The sequence below is a fragment of the Apteryx rowi genome, unplaced genomic scaffold (assembly GCF_003343035.1).
Source record: "Apteryx rowi isolate R43461 unplaced genomic scaffold, aptRow1 scaffold_48, whole genome shotgun sequence".
NCBI classification, from domain to species: domain Eukaryota; kingdom Metazoa; phylum Chordata; class Aves; order Apterygiformes; family Apterygidae; genus Apteryx; species Apteryx rowi.
The window spans coordinates 42,504-67,728 of NW_020450738.1; the positions used below are offsets into that span (position 1 = coordinate 42,504).

The window sequence follows — 25,225 nt, forward strand, 5'->3', positions numbered from 1 at the left end:
TCATGTGAAAATATAATCATATAACATATTTTGCTTTGAGCTGTGATTCAAAATAGCATATAAACATGGAGCTATATCAATGGAGTTTTGCGATGCTTAGAATTAATCATGTTCTTAAATGCTTCCCTTCAATAGATGATGGCTTAGAAAAAAACAGGTTGCAGTAAGACATAGAACTCTATGACACATTGAGCAAGTAGTGACAAATATTTTTTAAGGGGATTGTTATTTTGAAGTATAGATAAAGAAGCTGTGACAAATAGCGGAAAGACGGTAAAATAAAAATTTAAGGAAGAAAGCTGTCTCAGAACTTATTATTCTAAAAAGAAATGGTAAACTAATTCACCAATCTCACTAATTTTTCTCAATTTGTTCCATAATAGTTGCATTACTTTCCCAAATCATATTGTCTTTTTAATTTTAATTGTTCAGAAAAAAATAAATTTATTAGCATTGTAATTAAAATATGCTCTGCTTTGCATGACAAAATATGTCAAAAGTTTTTTTTTTTAATTTAAGCTTGTAAATTCTACAAAAGAGCAGAACACTAGAAAAATAAAGACGTTTAGACATTTACTCAGGCATACTCAGTACATCGCTCTCTCTTCATTGGTTACCTCTCTTTTTCACAGGATATAAATAATTCTTCAAAACATATTACTCATTAGGCATGTATACTTTTAGAAAAATACTAGTATAACTTTCAAAATTCTCAGGCATTTTTTACCTTTCTTTACTTTCTTTTTAAAAGACATTTTTTAAGTTACCTGATAATCAGCAGGGCCAGGAGTACAAAATTCTTCCTTTTTATAAAGAGGCAAACATCGAGGAGTTGAAGATCCAAAAGCTACTCTCTTCATATAGGCCAAATATATGTTTTTTAAATTTTTGTTTTCAATACTATGGTTCAGAATGTTATAGAATGCAGGGCCTGAAACAAGTTAAAACATTTCTGTAAGCCTGCAACACAGTTTTCTTTTTTTTCTTTTTTTTTTTTTAATAACTTTGTAATAGCTTAACTACTAATACACCTTCAAAAGCATTCTGTCATTTTATTATAACAAAACATTCTCAGTTTAGATACTGGTTGGCTGAAAAATTTCTATCTGTGTAATGATTACAGTTATATTCCCAAAAGTCTATGCAGTATGCAGTGTTGAACACTTTCATATTTTGTCTGGTATTTATATAGCAGAGGAAATGAAAAATAATTTATCTGTAGATACTAAATGCAACTTTCTACCAAGCAGGTGATTGACTACTTACAAGGTGAGGGAATTTTTCTCAGTAACAGATCTGAAGACAATCTTGTAAGCCTTTAACAAGGCATCATAATGATTTTATTACCATGCCTAATAGACACGAAAGACTTCATCATGGGGATACAATGACCATGTAAGTGCTGAATCGGGTGTTTCATTGTTCGAAAGATGTCTGGAGATTAAAAGGTCTTTTGCTGTCACTGAAGTCATAGTTATACTAAAACATCATAGGTCCAAGTCCAATATGGGCTGCCCTCCTCTTTTTCATTATGGTCTGAAAAAGATAGTTGTTGTGTAAACTTCCCCATTCCCCATTGGTAGAGGGGAAATGACTGTAGAGACTTGAATAACAATGGAGATTTTTCTTTGTGTCGAAGCAGGCTTATGTGAGAGGAATCTAATAAAAGATTTAGACAGATAGTCACAGGATAGCAGGGAGGCAAATTGTACTGGGTAATCTCTAATGATTGCATTGAGAACTGAAACATCTAATGTGATACACAGCTATGCTCAGTGGAAGAGGCCAAGCATATGGCTCCAGGTATACTTTAAGGGATCGCTAGTAAGAAGTTGACAGCTGAGCTTAAAAACTATTTCAAAATTAATTTCTGTCAATGGTAAAGGAGAGAGGGGTTCAGACTTTATCCTCAGCAGTGCTGATAAAAATAGAAAGAATCAGTATCACCTTCTAAATTTGTCTTCAACATTATTCAGAAGAATCAGACAAGAGTTTTTATGTCAAAAACTTAAACATGTGGTCTCTTAAGTCTCAGTAATTACCATTAGCAACCAAGTCTCAGAACCATCACCCCAAAACCAAAACCAAACAAAACACTGGTCAGTCTCTTGAGGTAATGGCTTGCTCATGCAATTTGTCACTGAAAATGTAAAAAGTGTTAAGGGCGATGCCTCACATTCTGTTCATGGTCTGAGACTGGGTGAGCGATGAGAGTTGGGGATGACACTTATTTTTTAATATCTCCTCCTTTTTAGTGCAGGGCTTAAGTGACTGTATAATAAATAGCTGTGGGGTACACATCTCTCACCTAGAAGGCATAGACAACTGGCCTGCAAGTCAGTGAATAAAACACAACCATCACATATGTCAAGCAGAGCCAAAAAGTAAGCTTCCCGGAAACCACTGAGTTGCAGATGATTAGCATGATGTGCAAGCACCTGAGAACAAAACAAAGAGAAGGAAATGCAAAAAAGCTACAGAGGACACAAAGTCTCTGTTTAAAGTGCCCGGTCACATCAGATGACTGAAAAGAACTGGTATGGCAACAGTCACCTAACTTTACCTAACCATGCAGCAACCATAAAGCAGTGTGCTACGTGAATGTGCCTTTTAGAAATACATTCTACCACTTGCCCTTCCATTAATACATTCAAACCGCAGCATACAAAGTAGACCAATGTCTGCAGACAGAATACTGAACTGTGTAATACACCCTCAACTAGAGTACAGCTGTTTCTGCATAATAAAGGTAATATTATTTAGCTATTCAAATAAATTGAAATACTGGGTATAGGTGTAATTTCAGGATGTACCTATTCTTTATATATACACCTGAAYATATATATTTGCCAGATGATAATCAGTGTAGTGTTAAGGTCTCCACTGCATTCTGCTCACAGAACATTTGAAAGGCAAGAATGAAAATATCTGAAGAAAAGCCAAAGACACAAAATCGTTTCACATCAGGTACAATTTACCCTAAACCTCTAGAAGAAGGTCAGTATGTCTACCTTACCTAAAGCACTAGAGTGAGGATAATAAATTAAGATACGTATCACTACTAAACTGGTGTGAGATATAATCTTGCCAACAGGGTGAAAACATAATTAATAGAGTACATATTGACCTCAGCAAAACCACACTTTCCATGAAAAGATTGCATCTTTGTTGTTTTGTTGATAGCTAACTATAGAGCCTGTATTTTGAAGAAATAGCCTTATTTAACACTAGCCCAAAATGGGAGGGAGAGGACGGAAGAACCAACATCCACAGATGTCATTTACATTGCTTTTTACTTAAGTAGGAATCCTATAAATGAAGTAAACAGACCATACTATTATAAATTAGTTTGTATTTATCATAGATAAGTTGTGTTCACATTTCTTAGAAACCCCCCAAAATTGGTGAGCTAGAGACCACATTTGCATCCCTTTGGCCAAAATCTAGTATAAATAGCTTAGTCTTTGATATGTACATTTTCTCTAATTCTTAGAGTATTTTCATTTCAAATTAATTTCATATTTACTGTACTTTCAATTACATGATTAATTGCTCATGTTCAACAATATCCACCTTATTAAAATTAGGTTATRTAATCTGGATATCAGCAGTATTTGGATTAATTGCAAACCTGGTGTTTTTTCTAGCCTGGAGTCTTGAGTAAATCGAACAGCAGTTTGACCAAACGGGATCTTTTTCATTCCCGATGTTCTGTTCAAGGACTCAAGAGCCGTGTGTGGTTCATTATATGTGCCAGGAGCTGGTGTGATTGATCTCACAGGTAGAAAACTCTAGTGAAGCACGAGGGAAAAGAATATGCCAATGACAGCCTACAGCTCATTCAGAAACTACATAAAGTGCTTACATCAGTACAGTACATTTACGGTATTTCTTTCTTTTGTAATGAATGTAATTTAGAAATAGTGGCAGCTACCACCTTGAATCTTTCTGATCACATAGGAGTGATTTTCAACCCTGATCTATTAACTGTGAATTTGTTTGTACAAATAGTATGCATGTGCACAAATACATAGCCATATGAATAGCTGACAATACACAAAATGCTTATTCAGTCAGCCCATGCATTCATGATGTAGATACAGACATGTTTTCAAAGACATGCCTTCCTTTGAAAAATTATGCCTTTCCATTAGCAATTTACATCATTGCTGTCTCTATATACTTAGCATATTGTATACAGCAGCAGTGCAGAAATCAAAGAGTTTTTTATACTCTGATACTTACATACAGCCATACCACCAACCAACTAGTACAAAACAATAAAGCGAAAAAGAATGGGAAATATTGGGTAAGTACACCATGGTAGACCCACTTCCTTAACAGCATGAAATATCTATGGTCCATAAAGAACATAAAGGAGATCATTCTAAGGTCTCATTCAAACTATCTTCAGATACCCTTGGCACTTAATGTTTTTACCGGAAAAGATTAAATTACAGGTAATGGTCAAGTCAGTAACTGACCATATTACAACTGTTCAGGCTCAGGTCACACCGAAGTTGAAATGAAACTGAGGTAGGTCTGTATGTTCAGAAAGTTGAACACAGAGGGTAAAAATTATCAGAATGTCTAATATGCGTCTATACTAATGAACTATGCAGGATCAGGGCACAGTCCTGAGCACTGGTATGAGATCTTCCCTACTCTTTAATTGAAAGCAATACCATTTTCAGCCCAAGTCAACTAGCATTCTTGAGAGAAAGCCTACATCTCCGAGGGCGAGCGCAGGCCAGAGATSATTCCCATCTGACTATTTGCATATGGCTGCTTTGTCTTTTGGGTAAACAAATTTAACTGCGTGGACGTGAGCTATGTCATGCCAGTTGGCCCTGGGCCCAGAGATTAATCCGTGGTATAGAGCGCAGTCCCTGGCCTACTGTATTTACTAGCACAGTCCAAGCAATACACAAGTCACACTGAAAGGCAATGTATTGCTAATTCACATGGCTTTTAAAATCTTATTCAAACCACAGGACTTAAAACTGATATTATGCAATGAAATCACTTTCCAGTCACCAGTGCAAACCACAAGTTTACTTGCACTCACTTGTGCTCACCATCACTGACAAAACAGGTAAAACAACTTAGACGCTTGTTTTTAGACAGTTTCATTTGAACATCCAACCTGGCATTTTTTTCCTCATGAAAAAAATTCAGAAAATATTTTCAGAAAATAAAAGCTTCTGTATAGTATAGAACAGAGGAAAAAATATATATTATTGGCTAAAATTTGGAAGCTATAACCTACTTAAAGCCTGGTTCTTATACAACTATGACATATGAATTATTTGGGAATTAAAAATTAAAATCAAAGTAAAAATCAACAAAGTAAAAATGATACAGCAAATATTAGCTGAATATAAATTGTGAGAAAAGAAGAAATTGCCTTGATAAACCAAACCAGTAAATTACTGAAGAGAAGTTTCCTGAAAGTGTTCAAGAACCAGAAAAAGGCTTATTCAGCTGTAGTTTCAGAATACATTATTAGTGAGACTAAAAAACAGAAAGATAGTCTGATAGAAACAAAATTAGTTTTTGTCCTAAACGCTTCTTAAGATAACAAATACAGATGGGAGAAAAGGAGGCCTTTGGAGCAATAATGGAAGGAGAGATGAGAAGGAGAGATTTGTTCGAAGACTATACTAGAGTGTAATGCATATTGTCAGCTTCATATTTTTTGATTATTTCCTGATAATTTTAAAAATAGTTTTTCACATTTGGTCATAGCATCATGAAAATGTCACCTTGGATCACTAACAGCTGAAAGCCATTACTTAGCTTAGCGACATATGCATATTATAAAAATACTAAAACTACTTTTAAACATCTTATGCTTCAGAAAGAGAGTAAACACGTCAGACATGACAGAATCCAACACCTGACCTATCGTTCAGTGAAAATCTTCCTTAAAGACATGACAGTACCCAGTTTAGCGTATACATGCTATAAGTTGTACTGGTCTACACACCTTAAAAAAAGATCTCACTTATTTCCACCATTATCCTTTCAGAGCACACACCTAAGTATTAAGCATTACTTGAATGAAATCCATAACCACTGATATGTCTGTGAACCCTCCTCCATGTATTGCATATGGAATAAAGCAAAACTCAGTTCTCTCATTTACCCAAGAGCTTTCAAACCTAAACACATTTTACACAAACACACACTCTCACTTCCATAAACACCTATTTGAGTCCATTAAAATGTTTGTCTGTGGTGTATTCATATATATCTCAATCATCAACAATTAGACTAAGCAATGCAGAAACACACACAGAAACAATTAAGCAGTCACAGAACACCCTACAATTATTATTTCTTGTCAGTTACCTTATTGCTTTATTCTTCACCTTATTCTAATACATAAAGAGAAAAAAGTATGGGGGCTTACTTTGGACTGTGAAGAAAAGGAGCGTATAGAAATTTTTTTCCCTTCTGTACCGTATTTTTACTCTTCTGAAACTGACTTTCGATTTCATATTGTCCAGGTCCTGGAAAACCCTGAAAAAACATCATTTGTGTTATACAAATATCTATAAATATGTGTAAGCGAGCAACTGCTTACATGTATGAATCAATTTTAGGTGGTGTTAAGAGTGAACCCTTACGTACATTTCATTTTAAAGTAGATACAAATGAACTACTAACCGGCCAGCTGCTCAGGCAGTTGGCGGAGGTGACTTGAGATTGCTCCAAGATCTTATAAAAGGATATTCCACAACCATGTTATTCTCCAGAGGAGCTTGGTACCTTTGCCACAGGCAACACATTAGAAGTTTTTAAATACGTTACCAACTAAATCAATTGTTTTTTTGTTTTTTTTTTAATTTACAAATCTAACCACAAAAATATTATAAAATTCAATTAACATTTTTCAGTTTGTGGTTTAAGTCCATTATTTGAATGCTTTACAGCATCACTAAGATTTTGTGGGAAGTTGTTCAGTTTTCTTGTGTCTCCTCCACAGTTCAAAGTACTCAAATGAGGCACCATTCATTTCCATTTCACAGTGCAAACAGAAGTATGCTATATGACCCTATGTGAACCAAAAAAATAAATTTGATATTCTTGCTCATGCAAAATTTGCATTAAAGACTATGTATAGCTTGCATGAATCTGCTTYATCTTGGAGAAAACAAGGTCAGGTTAAAGATGGTAATCCTGGAAAAGAGTGCTGCTTGTTTTGTTAGAATATAAACATAACAAAATAAATACTAAATCTCTGTACTTGAACATGAAATAAAAGGATAATTTTTCTAACCAATTCCATTCTGGGTTATAATACAAAYTTCTGCAATAACAAACGGCATTTCATGACATAATTTATAGAAAAGAATTGTGCAGGGCAGGTTGAAGAAATTGATGCAGAAATTCTTCACATTGAATAACCAGTGTCTGTCTGGCATGCTGACAGGTTATTGACATGCAGAGACATTTCTAAATCATTGCTATGACCATCAACGTTTTCAGAGTCTATGGAAGTGAGAGCATAAATACAAGTGCTTCCTCTTAYAGAAAACGTATGCTAAATTATACTTAAGTACAATTTAAAGTTTGTTCTTTAAAAYAGTTTTGGTATGCTCAGCTTTTCCCTGAATTACTATAGCATCRTCTGTTCAATAGCAGGAAACATTGCTATTAGAGCACAAGACTCCACTCAGTTAATGACTRTGACATCCATATGTAGTACTCTTTCTAGTGAGCAATAACTAATGGTTGATGGCCTAATTCTTAGTACACTCATTGCAAAATCTCTTCAGTTCTGTAAGATGAATCTGCAAAACTTYTTCATGCAATTGTAATGTAAACTTACATTAACCTGAGTTACTATGCGTTCTGTATTTCATAAAAAGAAAAAGACCAGTCCTATATCATCAAAACCAGGAATTAATTAAAAGCAAACWGCTTTAGGTCAAGCAAGCACGCTACAAAGATCTTACATGGCTAAAGAGGACAGAGAAACAATTTGGAGTTGATCTGCAACAGTAAAATGAAAGACATTGTGCTTAAAATGATATATCTGGAATAAAAAAAACTCAGAACAAAAACAAGTCACAATTATTCAATAAAACCAGCAACAATCAAACACTAGCAACAATCAAACACCAAGTAAAAAATAAGTTTTTCTCCATTTTGAAATTCCAGAAGTGTACTAACTTTACACAGAGCAAAGTCTGCATGGCTGTGCAAAACACATTGTTATATTAGACACTTAATGTGATCTCAGCCTGCTCAGGAAAAAAATTATTATTTCAATCAATTATTTTTTGCTTAGGGTACATATAAGGTCTAGGAAGAGGATGGAATTTCAAAATTCTAGGAGATAATAGGATGTTTCAGTATATGATGATAAACGTCTGTTAATCGATTTATAACATTGTGTCTGTTTATGATAAAATTCTGATATATCAATTATTTTGCTATATTTTAGTGATCAGTATGTTATCTTTTGGTAGTATGCATTCTTACTATAATCTGTCTAGTAAGATCTATTTATACTACAATTAATTTACTATCTTTTATTTTTTTTAAAAAGTACAGAAAACTGCACTATGTACATTATTCACTACGGYAGGCAAGAATTAATTTTGTGCCAAGCAACTCTGCTATAAAAAGATATGATTACAATTAATAAGTTTGACAGATTTTAATTATCATTCTCATATTTCTACCCTTTCATTAAACTGGTATCATTACAACACAATCTGTCTCACTGAACCATTTATCATGAAACAGACTACTTAAATTATTTTATATTGTTAGCATCAGAATATTTTCTAGTCTAGAATGGGTGGGAATGCAGATCAGAAACAAATTTAGGACTATTTAAGCATACAATTACATTCATTATCAGTTACAGGGTTGCTGAGAGTTCACAAACTGTCTATTTTTATTCTATGGTGTAAAACAAGGAAAACATGARAGAAACTGCAGCTTTTGCTTACAACTTTCTTAATGATTCACAGAAACCTATAAAGAGAATTATAATCAGTGGTAGAAACACAAATAAAGCAGTCATACCAGTGCTCCTACTTGAATGATTTTTTTCTTACAGAAAGTGTTGCTGTGTATTTTGGAAGTGCAAGCACATCGAACCATTTAAACCATTAATTATAATACAATATATTTATTTTGCATAACAGAAAAGTGTTCTGTATATCTACACTGTCCTGCATCTAAGAATCTCTAATATCTACATATGGATCACTGAAGTAAACGTTTAATAACCTCATTCATATATTAAAGCATTTTCCTGCCTATTTTGAGGAAGAAGCAGGAGCCCTGAAGCAGATTATAATCCTAAACCTAAACAAAACAGATTGCTGAAACAGTCTGGTTTACAGGATATCCAGAAGACCTTTATTTCCTCCCCAAGAACATAAACAAATACTTCAACAAGACATTGATCCAATATAGTAAAGACAAATATATACATAGATGCTTAAGCCTGTTTAACAAAATACTCCCRCTGACACATATAAAGCTATTTAACAGCAGTTTAGTCATTTTATCACAGAGAAGACATCATCTATTACAGCCAGCTATTATCTCTAYTACAGTTTACAGCAGCCAGGACTTTCAGGACACCCGGCTCCTCCAAGCCTGATGAGGACAGAGGAACTCTTTGTCCTAAGAAAGTCTCTCCAACAAGAGGAAGCCATGCAGGGACCATCTGGGATAACCTCTACTTCCACACTCACGAGGACCTTGTGAGCCCCTGGCTCCTGACACAGCTCCTCCTTGCCTGGGAGGCTGAGGGACAATTCGAGTCCTGCTGATAGTTTGCAAGCTCCAAGCCCCCTGCTCAGTAAGCTGCTAACAGGTCAGGCAAGCAATGAGGTGACCAGCCACAGCATAGGGCCAGGAATGAGCGACAAAGCTGGGGAAAACATGGGAGCTTCTTGCYTGAACTAGCACTGCTGACAAAGTCAACATATAACACAGTTATTTCCTAAAAACAAGAATATTTGGATCATTTTTAGCTTCTCCTACCTGAAGGAGAACTGAACTTCAGTTAATTTGTCAGTAAGCAAGTACAGGGAAAATGTTAGACAAATCCTACTAAGGATCAATATGAAAAATAATAGGGCTGGAAAGAGAAAGCACAGAAATTAAATAGCACCATGCTTTCCACAACTTCAATTTTGTGGTTCAGCATTTCCTCTATAGATAAGTTTAAACTAAACTAAGAAAACAACTAGTTTGCATATGCAGAACCTTTATTTTGATTTAAATATGGAATAGATAATTAATAAGAAATAGCTGAAAGCTGAGATACCTGTTCCCTCATCAGATCTCTTCAAATATTGGAAAGCTTTGGATTTTAGAATCACTTGCTATTAACACAAAAGTATCACAAATTTGTTTACTTCTTTCACAAAGAATTTAGTCAATATTTGACGGGGGGGGCAGGGGGGAGGGAGGGAGGGGAGAGAAATGAAAAACAGGATCACTAATGCTGGGGTTTTAAAGTAACCCAAGGGAATCAGATGCTCAACTCCCATTGGCACATAGCCCTCAAACTGCTTTGAAAATTCCAGCCTGCTACTGTATCTTAGAGATTTGCTAAGTGGATTTCTTTAAGGTCTATTTAATTAAGTTTCAGGATTACAGGACAGTACTGATTTCAAATTGAAATTTATTCCCTCCAATTTAACAGGGAAGTCTTAAGGTTCTTTAAAACTTCCTTATGTAAAATATTGATGGCTCAAAAGACATCGAAGTAAAACCTATCTTTAAAACTAAAAGAAATCAGCAAGCCCAAAGGTTCTAAACACAGCAAAATACCATAGCACACAGATTGCAGATGTTATTTTAAATGCACAGTCACACGCTACTCAACCCATATTCCTGTGGGCAAAAACTAAGAATGATGAACTTCAGCCAAGCAACAAATTATTCTGACCGCTCTGAGAAACTGAAGAAAAATAAATAAATTGTATAAAACTGTAGTCTTCGTACAATTTCCAAGTTCATTTACAGTCAGAATATACTTTTCAAAGATTTTAAGCTAAAAAGGACTATGACACTCACACAAATAATTTTGTTATGTTAATAAATCACATCAGATGCATTACTGACAATTTTCAAGATTGCAATGTGCTTTATTAATAAAAACAGATTTTCATTATCAATATAAAGGTCAATCAATATAGAAGTCCAATGGAAATTTGTATAGTCAACTATATTTTATTTCTTGAAATATTTGTTACGGGCAAGATGGAACAATAATTTTGTAAATACTAGGGGAAAAAGYAAAATGCCAACAGTGAAGATGGAGTGATCAGATTCAAAGGTATAAAAGCACATTCTAAGTTTTGAAAATGTCTCACCAATCATTGAGATTTTAATACATTAATCTTACTTTTAAGGCATGGAAGTCTTTATTGTGGCATATATTTATGGTTCCCAAAATATATTACATTAACAGAACTRGAAATTGAAATTCTGTATTTTTCTTCTTAAAAACAGGCAAATGTGAGTTTCAGTATTAAGAATTTTTAAACAAACTCTGTAAGCCTTTAATACTTTCTATACTAAAAAATGTAATTCAGCTCAAGACAATGTCAGTGCCAGGTACAGTTGAACTGTTGCTGAAAAGTATATAAATACAAATACAGACAAAAGAAAAAAACTACATTAAGCTTACTTCAGAAACTTTGTTGGAGCTTCTGCTGATGGGAGAAGTGTTTTTAAAGCTCTAAAGTACTAACAGTTTAGTTGTCCTTAAGTATTAATAAATATACTAAAACAAAATCCTGATCCCAAAACCCACTTGCACCCTGTGAACTATTCTTCTATTTATACCCTGTGTCTATTTGTAGTGGCTCAAATGAGATGCACTACACATAGGATGAAGTTAAATTGCACAGCAGTTGCGAGCATTTTTCCCCACACACAGCTCAAACATACCTTTGTAGGTTTGTACTCTGAAAGAGCTGGGGTTCAGAAAAGCTTTCAAATACATGATTATTTCTGAACTCCTTCCACTTTTTTCAGCAACCTTTCAACATATTTACACCATATTTACACAAGCATATCTCAGAACAGAGTCTGGGTTCAATATTATAGTGCTGAAAGTTTTGTTCAGTCTTCTGCCTTTTTGCAGATACCATTAACTAACTAATTAGCACTTTCACACTTCACAACAGAAACTTTATTATTTAAGCCYATAATATTATTTCTGCAGGACACCTACACAATTTAGTTTTTAAAGTAACTGACAAATGAAGCTGCACATCATCATGATCCTTCTCTCATGGCCATATAGATCCAAAAAGTCTAATTACTTCAATGGATTTTTTTCTGGACTTGAACTTGGCTAAATCTACAACTTGGCCATCAGTTACAAAGATTAACACTTCCCATATGACAGTCTACTTAGTTTTTCCATTTCCTGCCTGATACACCAAAGCCCAGAACCCGAAAACTGGTGGCATTTATAAATATAAAACAAACTCCTGATGTTTTCATGTACACAATGTGCACATACAACAGGCTTTTTGCAGGTTCCTCTCTCCTTGCATTTATTTTGTGCATTGAACAGAGCAAAGCTCACATCTGAAGCATCATCATTCATTGCATTTTCAGCGATCGTAAACAACTGAGCCTTCCATCATTCAGTCTACACTTGTCCTTGAAGGAGACAGTATTCCTAAATTTTTTTCCAAATAGTATGCTAATTTCTGTAAATCATTAGTTTACAAATGCATTGTGCAAGTCTTACGGTATTAGAATACTCAAGAGTGATTTGTTCTGTTGCTGTTTGGGGGTTTTGGGGGGAGGGGTTGGGGGCTTTATTGTTGGTTTTTTAAAGACACATTAAATAAATAGGAGGCAGCCCAACTTCCATTAAGGAATGGAACTTTTCCTACTGATTCAATAAGGATCAGATACAGTACTTAGCTCGCCTACATTAAATCCAAGTTCCAACCATTATAAAGCTGCTACATCTGAACAGTTTTTCTGGACCTTAAAAAGCCTACATTAAATGTCAAGTCTCACTCTCTTGATAGTAAGCCTCTTTCTCATATTTCTCCCATATTAATGTAAATCCAGCAAGTGCTACACAAAAATATTTTTTGACTCCTAGGGCAACAAGYAGGGAACACCTCACTTATGTCCAGCTAGGTGTACCCTCCGATCACAAGACAGTACAGTTTAGCTAGCTCTGTTTAGATGGGGAGCAACTGAGCTGCACTTAGTGTGAGATAAAAGTGGCAAAAATAGATTAATACCACTTTCCTATCTCYACTTTCCTGAAACAAAAGGTTTAAAGATAAATTGATCAAAACCTCCCCTCCTCCCAAATCGGACTGAAGGTTTAGAAGTGACACAGATTTGGTAAATTAGTCTCACATCTCTCAGATGTTTCTTGGCCTTCTGTCTTCCAGTTTTTGAGAAGCCTTAGCACAATGTAGTTACAGATATCAGATATCTTACTTTTAGTAAGATTTCTTTATATGATAAACTTAACCTCCTCTTGACAAATAATATAAAGGAGTACTACATCAATATTACCTCATATCAACATTGCTTTAGTCAAATGAATTTCATTTCATGCAGCTAGCTTGCRTATTCTAATTAATATCATGCTGAAAACAGTTAATGATACTAAATTATAGCAATCTTTTTAAAAGAGTCAAATTTGCTGATCTGTATTTAAGGTATATAAACATCAGGCATGAAAATGCATAAGTTTTGAAGTAACATTAATTCTGAAAGATCCTACTAAAGGAAATTATTTCCTTGCATACTTTTTATGTTTAATCAAGTCACCCAATAAAGGCTTATAACTGATATCAAATCTGCAGTGATGTGTCTTTCTTCCTATCACACTGAGCCCATAACAAAACCTCAGGAACTCTCCCCGCAACATTCTTCTTCCCTGATGATTTTTCACAGAGAAACCCTTTCATCAGGCATAGTCTCCGTTAGAATCTATATAGGTACACGATAGAGTATGGCTTTAAAACTACATTAATAGCAAGATTAATAAAAATACCTTTTAAAAGTGAGGAAATAATCTGTAATTTTGTGCTATTACAGATGTTACATTAGACAGTACTTCACACTGTACTGACCCCACTTTGGTACCAGCGATTGCCAAGTACAAATTCTCATAAATTCTTTTCATTAAAGGGAATAATATGCCTCCACTTCCRATGAATAAATAGCTGTCTTAAAAGGTCACCCCACTATCTGTTGAAAGAAAGCTGAAAAGATAATCCAAAGAAAAGAAGCCCAAGCAGCCACACTGAATGATCTACAAAGCAGCATTAATTTATCAGCAAAATTATACTTTTACTGATGCTGTTCAGTTAATATTTCTAATGCCATATTGTAAATGGAATAAAAAGTGTGTAGATACACTATTACTAGCATTTGTATTCCTGTGAAGAAAACATACTTAATTACTGGTGCTTGAATAAAATTTCATCATGAACCTGATGGATAGACCACTGTACTTGCTGTCACACTTAACACTGCAGAGAAGAACAAAGTCATAGGTTTCTCCACAAAAAATGCTAAAGCCTTTTATTTTGCATGGTGGTTTATTTAAGATCCAAGAGTAAAAATGTTGCACTTTAAAAAAATGGAGTTGATTGAGAGGTGCAAAAAGAATTAATAAACTTCCAGGCCAATAATTCTGTGCTTGGGAAGATTTAAAAAGGATATATTCATGTGAAGTTCATTTTGCTTGACAGTATCTTTCAGCACATGGACTTCTCAACTTGAAAGGTTAGCTGTGAAAATTCAGGTCACAGAAAATCAATTAGAAGCTTGCTTGAGAATAATTTGATTTTCCAAGTCCAACACATTAAAAAAAAGGGGGGGGGGGGCAGTTCAAACCTGGACAAGGTTAAAAACAGAACATGATTCCCACATGATGGTCTCAATAGGACAGTACAAACAATAGCTATCTTCGAGGATAAGGGATGGGACAGTGGGAGGAGGTGACCAAACAAGACTAGTCAATACCATCACTGGCAGGAGATGTGATCTAGTCTACCAGACATCTTGAGAATACTATACCATAAGTCCAATATATAAGGAACCTGAACTGAAATAGACTGTCCTTGTGCAGATTCAGGTCATTTTTGTCTGGAGAATATTTAAATACAGAACATTTTTATGCAGATCTAAGAATTTTCAGGAAGCTGATACAGCTTTTTTCCTCATTTAAGAGAAGGAAGTCTGAATCAGACCATAATGCAACACAAAATGGTAAAAATGGGCAAAGTGCCACATGTAACAATAGTATGAATACATCAAGAACACCAATATCTTGAAACACATTTCTCTACAAAAAAAAAAAACAAAAAAAACCTACCACTGACTAGTGGCAGATCAGACACAAACATGACAGTGGTAGCTCTTTTGAACATGCAAGTGCCATTAGTGTCAATCAAGAAAATCCAAGAAGGAACCTGGTGAAATGATAAAAGAAATTAGGCAACAGCAAAGTGTATTCATATGACAAAAATCTTTTCCAGGAGGTCTTATGGACAGGTACTTGTATAAGCTGACAAATACCAATGTCTAAGATAACAAAAAAATCATTGGACAACTTGTCTGTGAATAATCACTATCTGAAAATGACTATGGTCTACTATTTAGGAGGCAACAGAAAATTCATTAACGTATAATGTATTAGTCTTTAGTAATTATGTTCAGCACAATTTTACTGTTAATACTGATGCTCTTCAGATTATCTCAACTGTCATTACAAAGCCTTTATTTTGCCTCTGAATCCCCACATATGTTTTTCAAGTAATCTCTTGATACAAATGAAAAATGTAGCCTTAAAAAAATAAAATAAAATAAATAGGAGAGTAAATCCTGTTGTTAATTCTAAAAACATAATGCATAAAAAATGTTTTGGTGATCTAAACACATAACTAACATAACTGTATCAAATGGCCATTTAAAATCACTGTTATCATTTGTCAGATACAGATTTCTTTACAGAATGTATGATTTTTCAATTTGTTAAACACTGAAGSATAACTCTGTTTGAACATGTGGTTATAAAGCCACTGCAAAGTGTTCATCACTCTACWGTTCCTCAGTCTGAACTACCATACTCAGTTTTCAGGTGCTAAACCCAAAATTGTTTGTATTTTCAATGAAGTAGCAAACCACTGTCCTCCTTTCTAGCGATATTAATATATCATTACACAGAGTTAGTGCTTTTAAGTAACGTTCAGAAGTTTCACAAGGGCATACCCATTTTCACATATCCATAATTTAACAGCAGAATGAAAATCACTCATGTAATTTTGGTCTATATTAGAAAAGCTGTTGTAAAAAAAAAATGAAAAAAAATATATATATATATATAAATTATAGTTTTGGAGGAGGGAGAGCGCCAAAGACTAGAGAGGCACAAAAGATGGGTGTAACAATGAAAAAGGTGTAAGGTAAGCTACCAAAAAATGAACAGAGGACAGCAGCAGCAAGACTGAATATGACTAGGAGTCAATGAAAGAAGATGCATTTTATGCTTGTAAAGAGGTTAAAAAAAYTACAATGAGCAGCAGAATATGAACACTAGAAAGGAAATTAATCACCTTCATTTCAGAACACGGCAAAGAGGATGTGAAATATATAGCATGGGGTTCACACAGAATGAGAAAGAAAAAAAATAAAAAAACTATTCATTCAGTGAAAACTGCCTATTCTACATCCTAAGGTGAGAGATCCTGTGGAAAATACATCATCATGCAATTAAAAATTGTATCACAAATTATAGTTGCAACAAGACCATACTGAGGTTACCTGGGCAATCTTAAATGAATGCTTCTCAGACTATTTTAATGGCTTCGGTAAACAATGTAAATAAATGCAAATATTCTAGATAGGTGCTGAATGTGATCTTTACTGCTGGGTAAGCTAAGATTGTAAATACATAGAACATGCTAATACAGTATGCTATTTCTCAAAAACTGAGAGGATCAATAAATTTTAGTACTTTCCTTAAGTCAAAGCAACAAGCTTCTGCCACCTTTTTATCATGCACAACAGCAAAGTGTATCTCAAGCAAAAAAACTGACAAAATATAGCAACAGCAGCAAGGTATTGCACTTCCCACAAGACAAACTATTAATGCTCCCTTTCATGTGCCAAGTAGAATTAGCTGTCATAAATCATCCCTACTGCAAGTAGAAAGCATGTATTTTGTTTGCTGTCCAATTCATCTATTGTACATAAAACTTCAAAAGTTATAGTTTTATCATTCATGAGTATATTATTTCTGACAACCTCACTAATGGTATTCTTCACTAAACATATAAAATTTATTCTGGTAACAAAATGTGTTCTATTTTTTAACCAAAGATGGCTTTTTTAAATAATAGACAATTCCTCATACATGAAATGTAACCTTTCCAGGGGACAAGGTCACAAGTTCCTAGAATAATAGTTTTTGTTTTTTACTAAAACTGGCACAAGCAAGCACTAGTACTATACAATTTTAGTTCCAAAGCATGTTTGCCTTTAAATGCTACTTCAAATGTCACATCACTCACAACAGAAAAATGTATTTACACATCCACAAGGAATGAACATTCTGTTACTGGAAAAGTTTCACAGAAGTCTGGTAAAAGAAATCCAGGTCATCCAGAAACATGGAAAAAAGTTCTCTCAATCCAGTAGAAAAGGAACTGGACAAAATTATTATCTGTTCTAAATTATGAACAGAGAAACAGTAGCTTCTATGGCATTACAGCCTTACACCTTCCCCCAGGGAGGGGGAAAAAAAAAGAAAACACTATTTACAGCCAAGAGCACAAAGCTACTACTTGCTCTTGTCCTTTCTACCAACCCCCATTTAACAGGAAGTTGAGAGCTAAGCTGCACTGAAAGTTTAGTCTTGCACCGCACTTAAAACACAGCAAACAGCTTCCAAGTGGATATGAGTTCAACTTATTATGAGAAGCAAAGAAACAAAAACTCTTTTATTATAAAAACTAAAGTCTAAAGTTTATTATAATTATGCTTATATCAAGGGTAAGCTTTGTCCAGTAAGGCAAATTCCATTAAAATTGATACTGCTCCTGAATTTGATATAGGCAATATTTATTTAGAAGACATCTCYAATGACCCTGTTTGGTTTTCTATTAACCCTTTTGAGGATGTAAAATGTGTTTCCGTATATGGAATTTTTGATGGATGAAATTTCTATTTTAAGAAATTCTCTCTTTCAATGTAAAGAGAGTGCTACGCAGCAAGTTCCAAACGGACCGCAGCCAATCAGAAAATTATCACTTGCACTGACTGACTCAAGTCTGTAAAAGAGGATATGACACCAACCACCTCTAATGTTTCTCCTACCCATCTACAAAGATGACTGAAGTGGAAAAAAGCTGTCTTCATCTCAAGCTGCACAGCATCCAATCATATTGAAGGGGGCAGACAGTCAGGATGCACTTTTTTTTTTCTTTTTAAATAAAGGGATACCTAAATTAAACAGCTAATAAAAAAAATATGTAATGATTCCCTAAAAATTAGGCTACTGCAGACATTACACTCTTGGAGGAAAGCGAGCTGAGCACTTGCTGCAGCTCAAATGAGACCACAGATTAACAATATGCTTGCTTTGCCCTTCCACTGCTTTTTCCCACTCCTAAACTACAATTTTGATTTTGCATCCCATCAGTTCCATAGCACAATAACATACTGAGAATGAGGGAGGGTAATGGGGAAGAGAGGCAGGAATTCCTTAAGCCAGCTCCAAATAAGAGAAGATTGAAAAGGGTTGTATTACATCACAAATACACATTAAAAAAAAAAATATGACAGGACACATGTATAGGCCTTATATCCTTTTTTCTTTTTTAAAGCCATGAACTATTCATATATGCTTAGCTATGGTAGGGTTGACAGTGATAACATATTCAAAAAAAAAAATTTTAACTTAAGAATCGAAATGAAGGTTTAACTCCAAGAAGTTCATCTCTCAAGGAGCTTACAAACAATGCAAGATCAACAAAGATGGAGAGAATCTGTTAAAGCCACTGCTATCTTGCCAGCATCACATAAAATATGCACACATGACAAAAAAGTCCCAGAAGAACAGGAAGTACAAGTTTGTAGACAGGATTGTTCTAATTTCCTATGATACTCATATTACTTTGCCTTGCAAGTGAAATTCCATTCAGATTATTTTCAAGCTATTGCCTTGATACTAAATTTCTGCAACTGAAGTTTCAAGCACCACTGAAAAAAATTTGTAAAATTATTTTAAATATAATTTTTAAAATAAAGGATATGCTTAGAATTCATCTAATCAAGGCATAAAAAGCCACTGAGATAAATCCGGGTTAGCATTGCTATACCAAACTATTCAACCCCCATATTCTCAAATGGCATAACAGAACTAGGTGGCATTTGTTATAAAAATTTTGTATTTCTTTTTTAATTCAATAATCTGACAYATATTAAACTCAAAAAATATATTCTAAGTACCTTTTTAAGGAAGTGAATTACAGCCTCTCACACAACAAGAAAATCCATAAGAAATAACACTCACACAGTAGCAGATACTGGTCTCCTATTTTTACTTTATACAATAAAAGCTGATATTGATGTAAGCATCACTGTCTCCAAAAAGAGCAGGATAGTAGGAGGGAGGCKAGGTTTGGCATTCACCAACGCCTTCTCAAAGTGGTGAGGGGAAGGGGAGCCCTGCTCCACCGGTACAATGTAGCCCTTGTTCCGTTCTGGAGAACAAGGTGGGGGAAAAGCTAGTTCCATAACCAGGCTTTCTAGCCGAAATCAGTTTGCTCCACATTTAACAATGCTTTACATTAAACTCAGACTAAAAAAAAAATCTTTCCAGAAAACATTGAAGTGGAAGACCAATTATAATGCTGCTACCATCCAAATACATGCTCAACTATTCCAAAATTTTGAAAGAAGGTTTTGGAAGAAGGCAATCTGTACTGAATAATTAATATGTAGTATTTTCCAAAATATGTTCAACCATGGTGGTAAAGAGGATTTAAACTCATGCAGTGTTAACAGCAATGCTGATTCAATAAGGAAAAATGCTTTTACTTTCTTCTCCTGGCAAAAAGGATTATGAATGATGCATAGAAAATATTCTGCTTGTAAAGAAGAAATGAGATGGTGAAATCAACATGTAGAGTTTGAATGAAAATATTAATAGTTCAGCATTGCTACGTTATACATTAATATTTTTATGAAGTGTTCGTAAATAATTCAAAGTCTCTGTTTTAGCCATACTCTCATGTTCTTAATGGTATGAGACAGAATAAATAAAAATAAAACCAACAAAAATAAACAGGCTAGTCTGAGGATAACGCCTAATGTTATTAGTGTTATTGTAAATATTTTGTTCCATTTCTGTGAAGTAACTACGCATCTGTGTCCTGTAGAGGATGACTTTGCCTGTCCTCCAGGTATGCCCAGAGGGCAATGTAGACAGTAATGACCCATCTGTTCACTACTGGCAACTAGCAAACTTCTAATGAAGACAGATGTGGGTCACCCTGTACAAGAAGGCTGCAGGGTGTTAATGAATCCACCTAATGGTCACTACCTGCCACTGTTGACTGATTGATGACCAAAAGGGTTAAGCTTCAAAAGCAAAAGACAACTATTTCAGGTGATCATTAGTCTTACTAGGCTATCTCTATCACACTCTAATACACACACACACTTTAATGTGGTCTTTTCATATTTCTTAACAAAAAAACCCTATTATTTTTCTTTGGACAATCTGAAATAACCTGAAAACCTGAAATAAAGACATGAGAAATTCATTCTGCTTTACCTCAATTGCCCAGYGACATAAAAGCTCCAAATGCCTATAGTAATTAATACATACACAGCCACTGACACTAACAGTAAAAATCAGAAAGTTTAAAGGAAATATTTAACAGTTGCAAAAGTCCTAAAGTATTCATAGCTTTTAAAAAGGATATTCTGATATCAGTGCAGGAAAGAGCTTTTACAGTGAACTCCATTCACACAGACCACAAGCTAATGGATTTTGTATAATGATCAYCATGGGAGTTAGAGGAGATTGAACTCATTCTGCCAATTCCATGGGAAAGTGATGGCACCACAGAAGCCAGCTACTTATGAACAAAGTATTGATGCAAATCCAACCATTCATCAGTTCAGGTGGAGAGCAAAAGGTCAAGAAATGTTGCAATGCAGAAACCCTGGAGAGGAACTCTCTCTAGAGAGAAAAAAAAAAAAAAAATAAAAAAAAAAAAAAAAAAAAAAAAAAAAAAAAAAAAAAAAAAAAAAAAAAAAAAAAAAAAAATAATAAAAAAAAAAAAAAAAAAAAAAAAAGTTATGACTTACTGAGTTGCTGTGGGGTGAAACCTGCAGAGAATGTTACCATCTCCCTGGATTCACCAGGATTTCATTAATAAACAGCTATAACAAAGCAAAGTCACAATTTATCCAAAAGTATTGAGAAGTAATAAAATGATATGTAAAGTTTTCAAAACACTACACAAGAATCCACCAATTTCATTTTTGATGCATCTTTACTAGCTGGAGATAGGAAATCCAAACACACTAAATGCTGCAATTGACCCAACGAGAAAAACTCTTTACTAGTTATACCAGGTAATGGTATATTGAAAAAACAGTTCTGTAGTGATATTAAACTGATAATATGTTGCCTCAGTAGCTGGTTTCATAAAATAAGGAAGAAGTCACTATTAGAAGACAAGATTTTAGTCCTTCCTAGGCTCATCTGTTGGACAACCCTTAATAAGTGAAATGATCTCCAGTTCATAGTAAAGAATATAGAGGTGTAATGAGGTTATGATTCCTGCACATTTGTTTTGTAAGGCTCAATACATTCATATTTGTAGGGGGTTTTGGTATTTTAGAATAAAATATATCTGAGAAGTAAAGAGTATTGTTACATGATTTTTCTAGGCTAAAAATACAAGTGGATTTTGGGCTTGAYAGAAATCAAGCAATTTTTTATCCAAATCGTAACATAGTCAAAAACTCTCAAAGTCCCAATAACCAAAAAGTAACACTGAATAACTTTTGATTCTCAGTATTATCAGACAAATGACAGCCTTACACAACTTCAAGTTTCAATACTATTTTACAACACAATTGGAAATAGCTGTTGTTCATCTTGTGTATGTATTTCACCTGCTTTTTCATTCATATTTTAAAAATCCGTATAAAACTAATGAGTCAATAACACACCAAGACTTACCTTGCATATAAGCAATAGATTCCTGGTAAATATAGGAAAATTTATGCCTGCTCTGTGAGGGTATAAATTGCAGTTTTGCCCACAATATACTCAAAAACTGCAGTGTAAGTTACCTTTACAAACAGATTCAAATTCACAGACGATTAACTGTTGTTTTCAGAACTGAAATTATTAAGAAGTCTGTCTTTTGCCTGAGGCAACAGAAGATTCAGTAATCTGCAAATTCTCTTTTGCAAGAAGCTACTAACATTATACACAAGATGAAACTTACTACATACAGTTGATAGATCTATGACAGAGGGTTTCTCTGATTTATTCTACATGGACAAGTTAACAATAGTGAGGTTTTAAAAAAAAAAGGGGGGGGGAGTGGTGGGTGCAAAACATAGGGGAAGCATAGAAAAAAATTAATTCTGTACTCACGGGATTATTCACAATGTGAATCCTAGCCTTCACAGGTTAGGAATACACCCTTTGCACTAAAAAAAAAAAAAAAAAAAGKCACACACACACCCCACACACACACTCCAGTAAGTGTTATCATCATTGTAATAGCATATGCACAGAACATTCTGAACGGTACTATATTGTTCTTCAGTTAATTCACTTGCCATTGAGGGCCTGTAATTTATTAATAAGAAATGTTTATGATTTCAATAAAATCTGTTTGTTAGGCATGTGCTCTATTTTTATACAAAATAACCAGTTACCCTTAAATGTGTAATTACAATTGAGAAAGTATAGTATAGTTTTAAAATCTTATAGTCTATACAGAAATGATATCCATACTTTGTTAAAATTAAGGAAGACAGTACACAAAAATCTAATAATGCCTACCAAGTAACTCCTCCCCTCAGCACACTTGTTTTAGCCTCTTTCGGACAGAATCTAATTTCTCTGTATAAGTATGCTTCACACAAACTATTCTGTTCACAGAAAAGAAAGACTCCTGAGAAAAGAAAATGCAGTTGCATAATTAAATAAGATAGCATAAGCATTAAATATGCACTTAAGGTTGTGACTATTTTTTTTTTGCTGTTAGTATTTACATATTCAGACTAACTTGCAACCTCACTTGAATACATAGATGTGGGGTAAAAGGTGTTGACATTTTAAAAAGGAAGACTGGCAAAAACAAATTGTACCATGTACAGCTTCTGATACACATGTTCATGCATCATCTGGAAACAAGCAATGGTTGAAAGGATGCAGCTAGTGATCAGCTTCTAACAGTATTGAAAAGTACAGTGGAGGAGGAGAAAATGCTCCTTCCAAGTCTTGCTTATTTCCTTGCACTCTATCCTCAAGTCGCATAGAAAAAAGTTATACTGCCGTTCCTACCCTCCTTTCTTAAAGACGCYCATCTTCTCAGAGCCAGAGGAAGATACAGGACCATTAACTCCTTGCGCAAGTAGTAACACAGTACATCCACAAGCTACTAAGTTTTTCAGCCATTTTCTTTTGGGGAAACAAATCTGATATTTACCAGACTGGCAAAAGGCCTATCTCCAACACAGAGACAACAGTGCTGTTTTATTTAGTATGGTACAAAAACATATTTGTAACTTCAGGATATCCTGAAATTGATAGGACTACGCATATGCTGCAAGTTTGATACACATATGCTTAAGCACAATAAAGAAATGGGAAATGAAAGAGGTTTGCTCTTTCTTCTGATTTTGATTATAGATGGATATAGAAACCAGATTATTCCTTCCCTCTCTTCAACAACCTTTTGCCTGAAGACTACTACAGTGGCTCCCTCTTTGTTCTTTAAATAAAATTCATCCTTCTTTTCCATTTATGCACATTCTCTAAATCTTTCATCAGTCCCATTATTTTTCTCTGAACTACCTCTAATTTGTCCGTATCTTTTCGGAATTTAAGTGTTCTAAATGAGACGCCATGCTCCAGATAATACTTAGTGCTACACAGAGCAGAACTTATTTCAAATGCTTTTCAGGTTATACTTCTATGCACACATGTCAATACAGCACTTGCCTTTTTCACATCAGCGCAACATTTTTGACACATGTTCAGCTCAGATTCTTGCTCCTTGACACTCTCAGAGGTATTCATCAAAGCAAGACTACCTGGAAGCCATCGGTATTAACGAAGAAATGAGAAACTGAAAGCACTTCTCCGAGCTGTGATCATTTTTGTTAGTACTATGCTAGTAGTGCTACCAAGTGAAATCTGGTTCTACAGTTCTTTGTCTGAAATGATTCAGGAGGATTTTGTTTTGCACTTGCCCAAAGGATAAGTTTTCCACTTGTCCTTTCCTTACCCCTCCACCTATACAGGGATCTGCTTTTTCTTGACATTTCTTACGGCCCAATTCCATGACAGCCTAACTCTAGCTAACAAGCCTGGGCTTCATACATAAAAACAGCCATACTAAGGCCAAATGTTCACCTAGGCCAACACCATCTCTCTAAATGTTGTCAGGGCACATGCTCTGCAGATAAGTATAAGGACAGGGCAAGCAGATGAGACTTCTTTCTAATGCTCTCCTCGCCTTTACCCATTTGCAGCATAGGAACAACCTGAGCAGGATGTCATTCCTCTGTACTGAGGAATACCCACTGGATTTATCTTCCATAAGTCTTCAGATTCTTCTGGAACCATCATAAACTTTTAGCTTCCTTGCGAATAGGAAATGCTGTACTCTGCTGGTGCCGCAGAGGCTGCCACACTGCATCCCCTCCTCCTGCCCTGGCTCATTACTGCATGGAAAGTGGGCGGGTGGGAAGGATAACATAGGTCCTACCTGGCCAGCTGCTCACCACAAACACACAGGCTGTGGGCCATCACCCTGGCCTTGCTTGACTCCCTCTGGTCTCTATATTCATTAGCTCCCAGTGACAAAGCGTGATTACAGGAAAGGAAAGAACTTGCTGCAGGGGCAGAGTTGAAGAAATTAGGAAAGAGAAGAAAAAAAGGCAAGATGGAATTTCTYACATCCTTTCCTGCTTCCCA

General features: G+C 34.8%; 1 protein-coding gene across 1 annotated transcript in view; it reads right to left on the bottom strand.

The window, feature by feature from the left end:
- The window catches only part of STPG2 (sperm tail PG-rich repeat containing 2), a gene marked incomplete at its 3' end in the record, with an annotated part of 87,686 nt that overhangs the window by 38,362 nt on the left and 24,099 nt on the right, over positions 1-25,225 (bottom strand). The window contains 2 exon segments of the mRNA XM_026078466.1: positions 768-931; positions 3,632-3,791. Coding sequence (XP_025934251.1) covers positions 768-931; positions 3,632-3,791 — 324 coding nt within the window.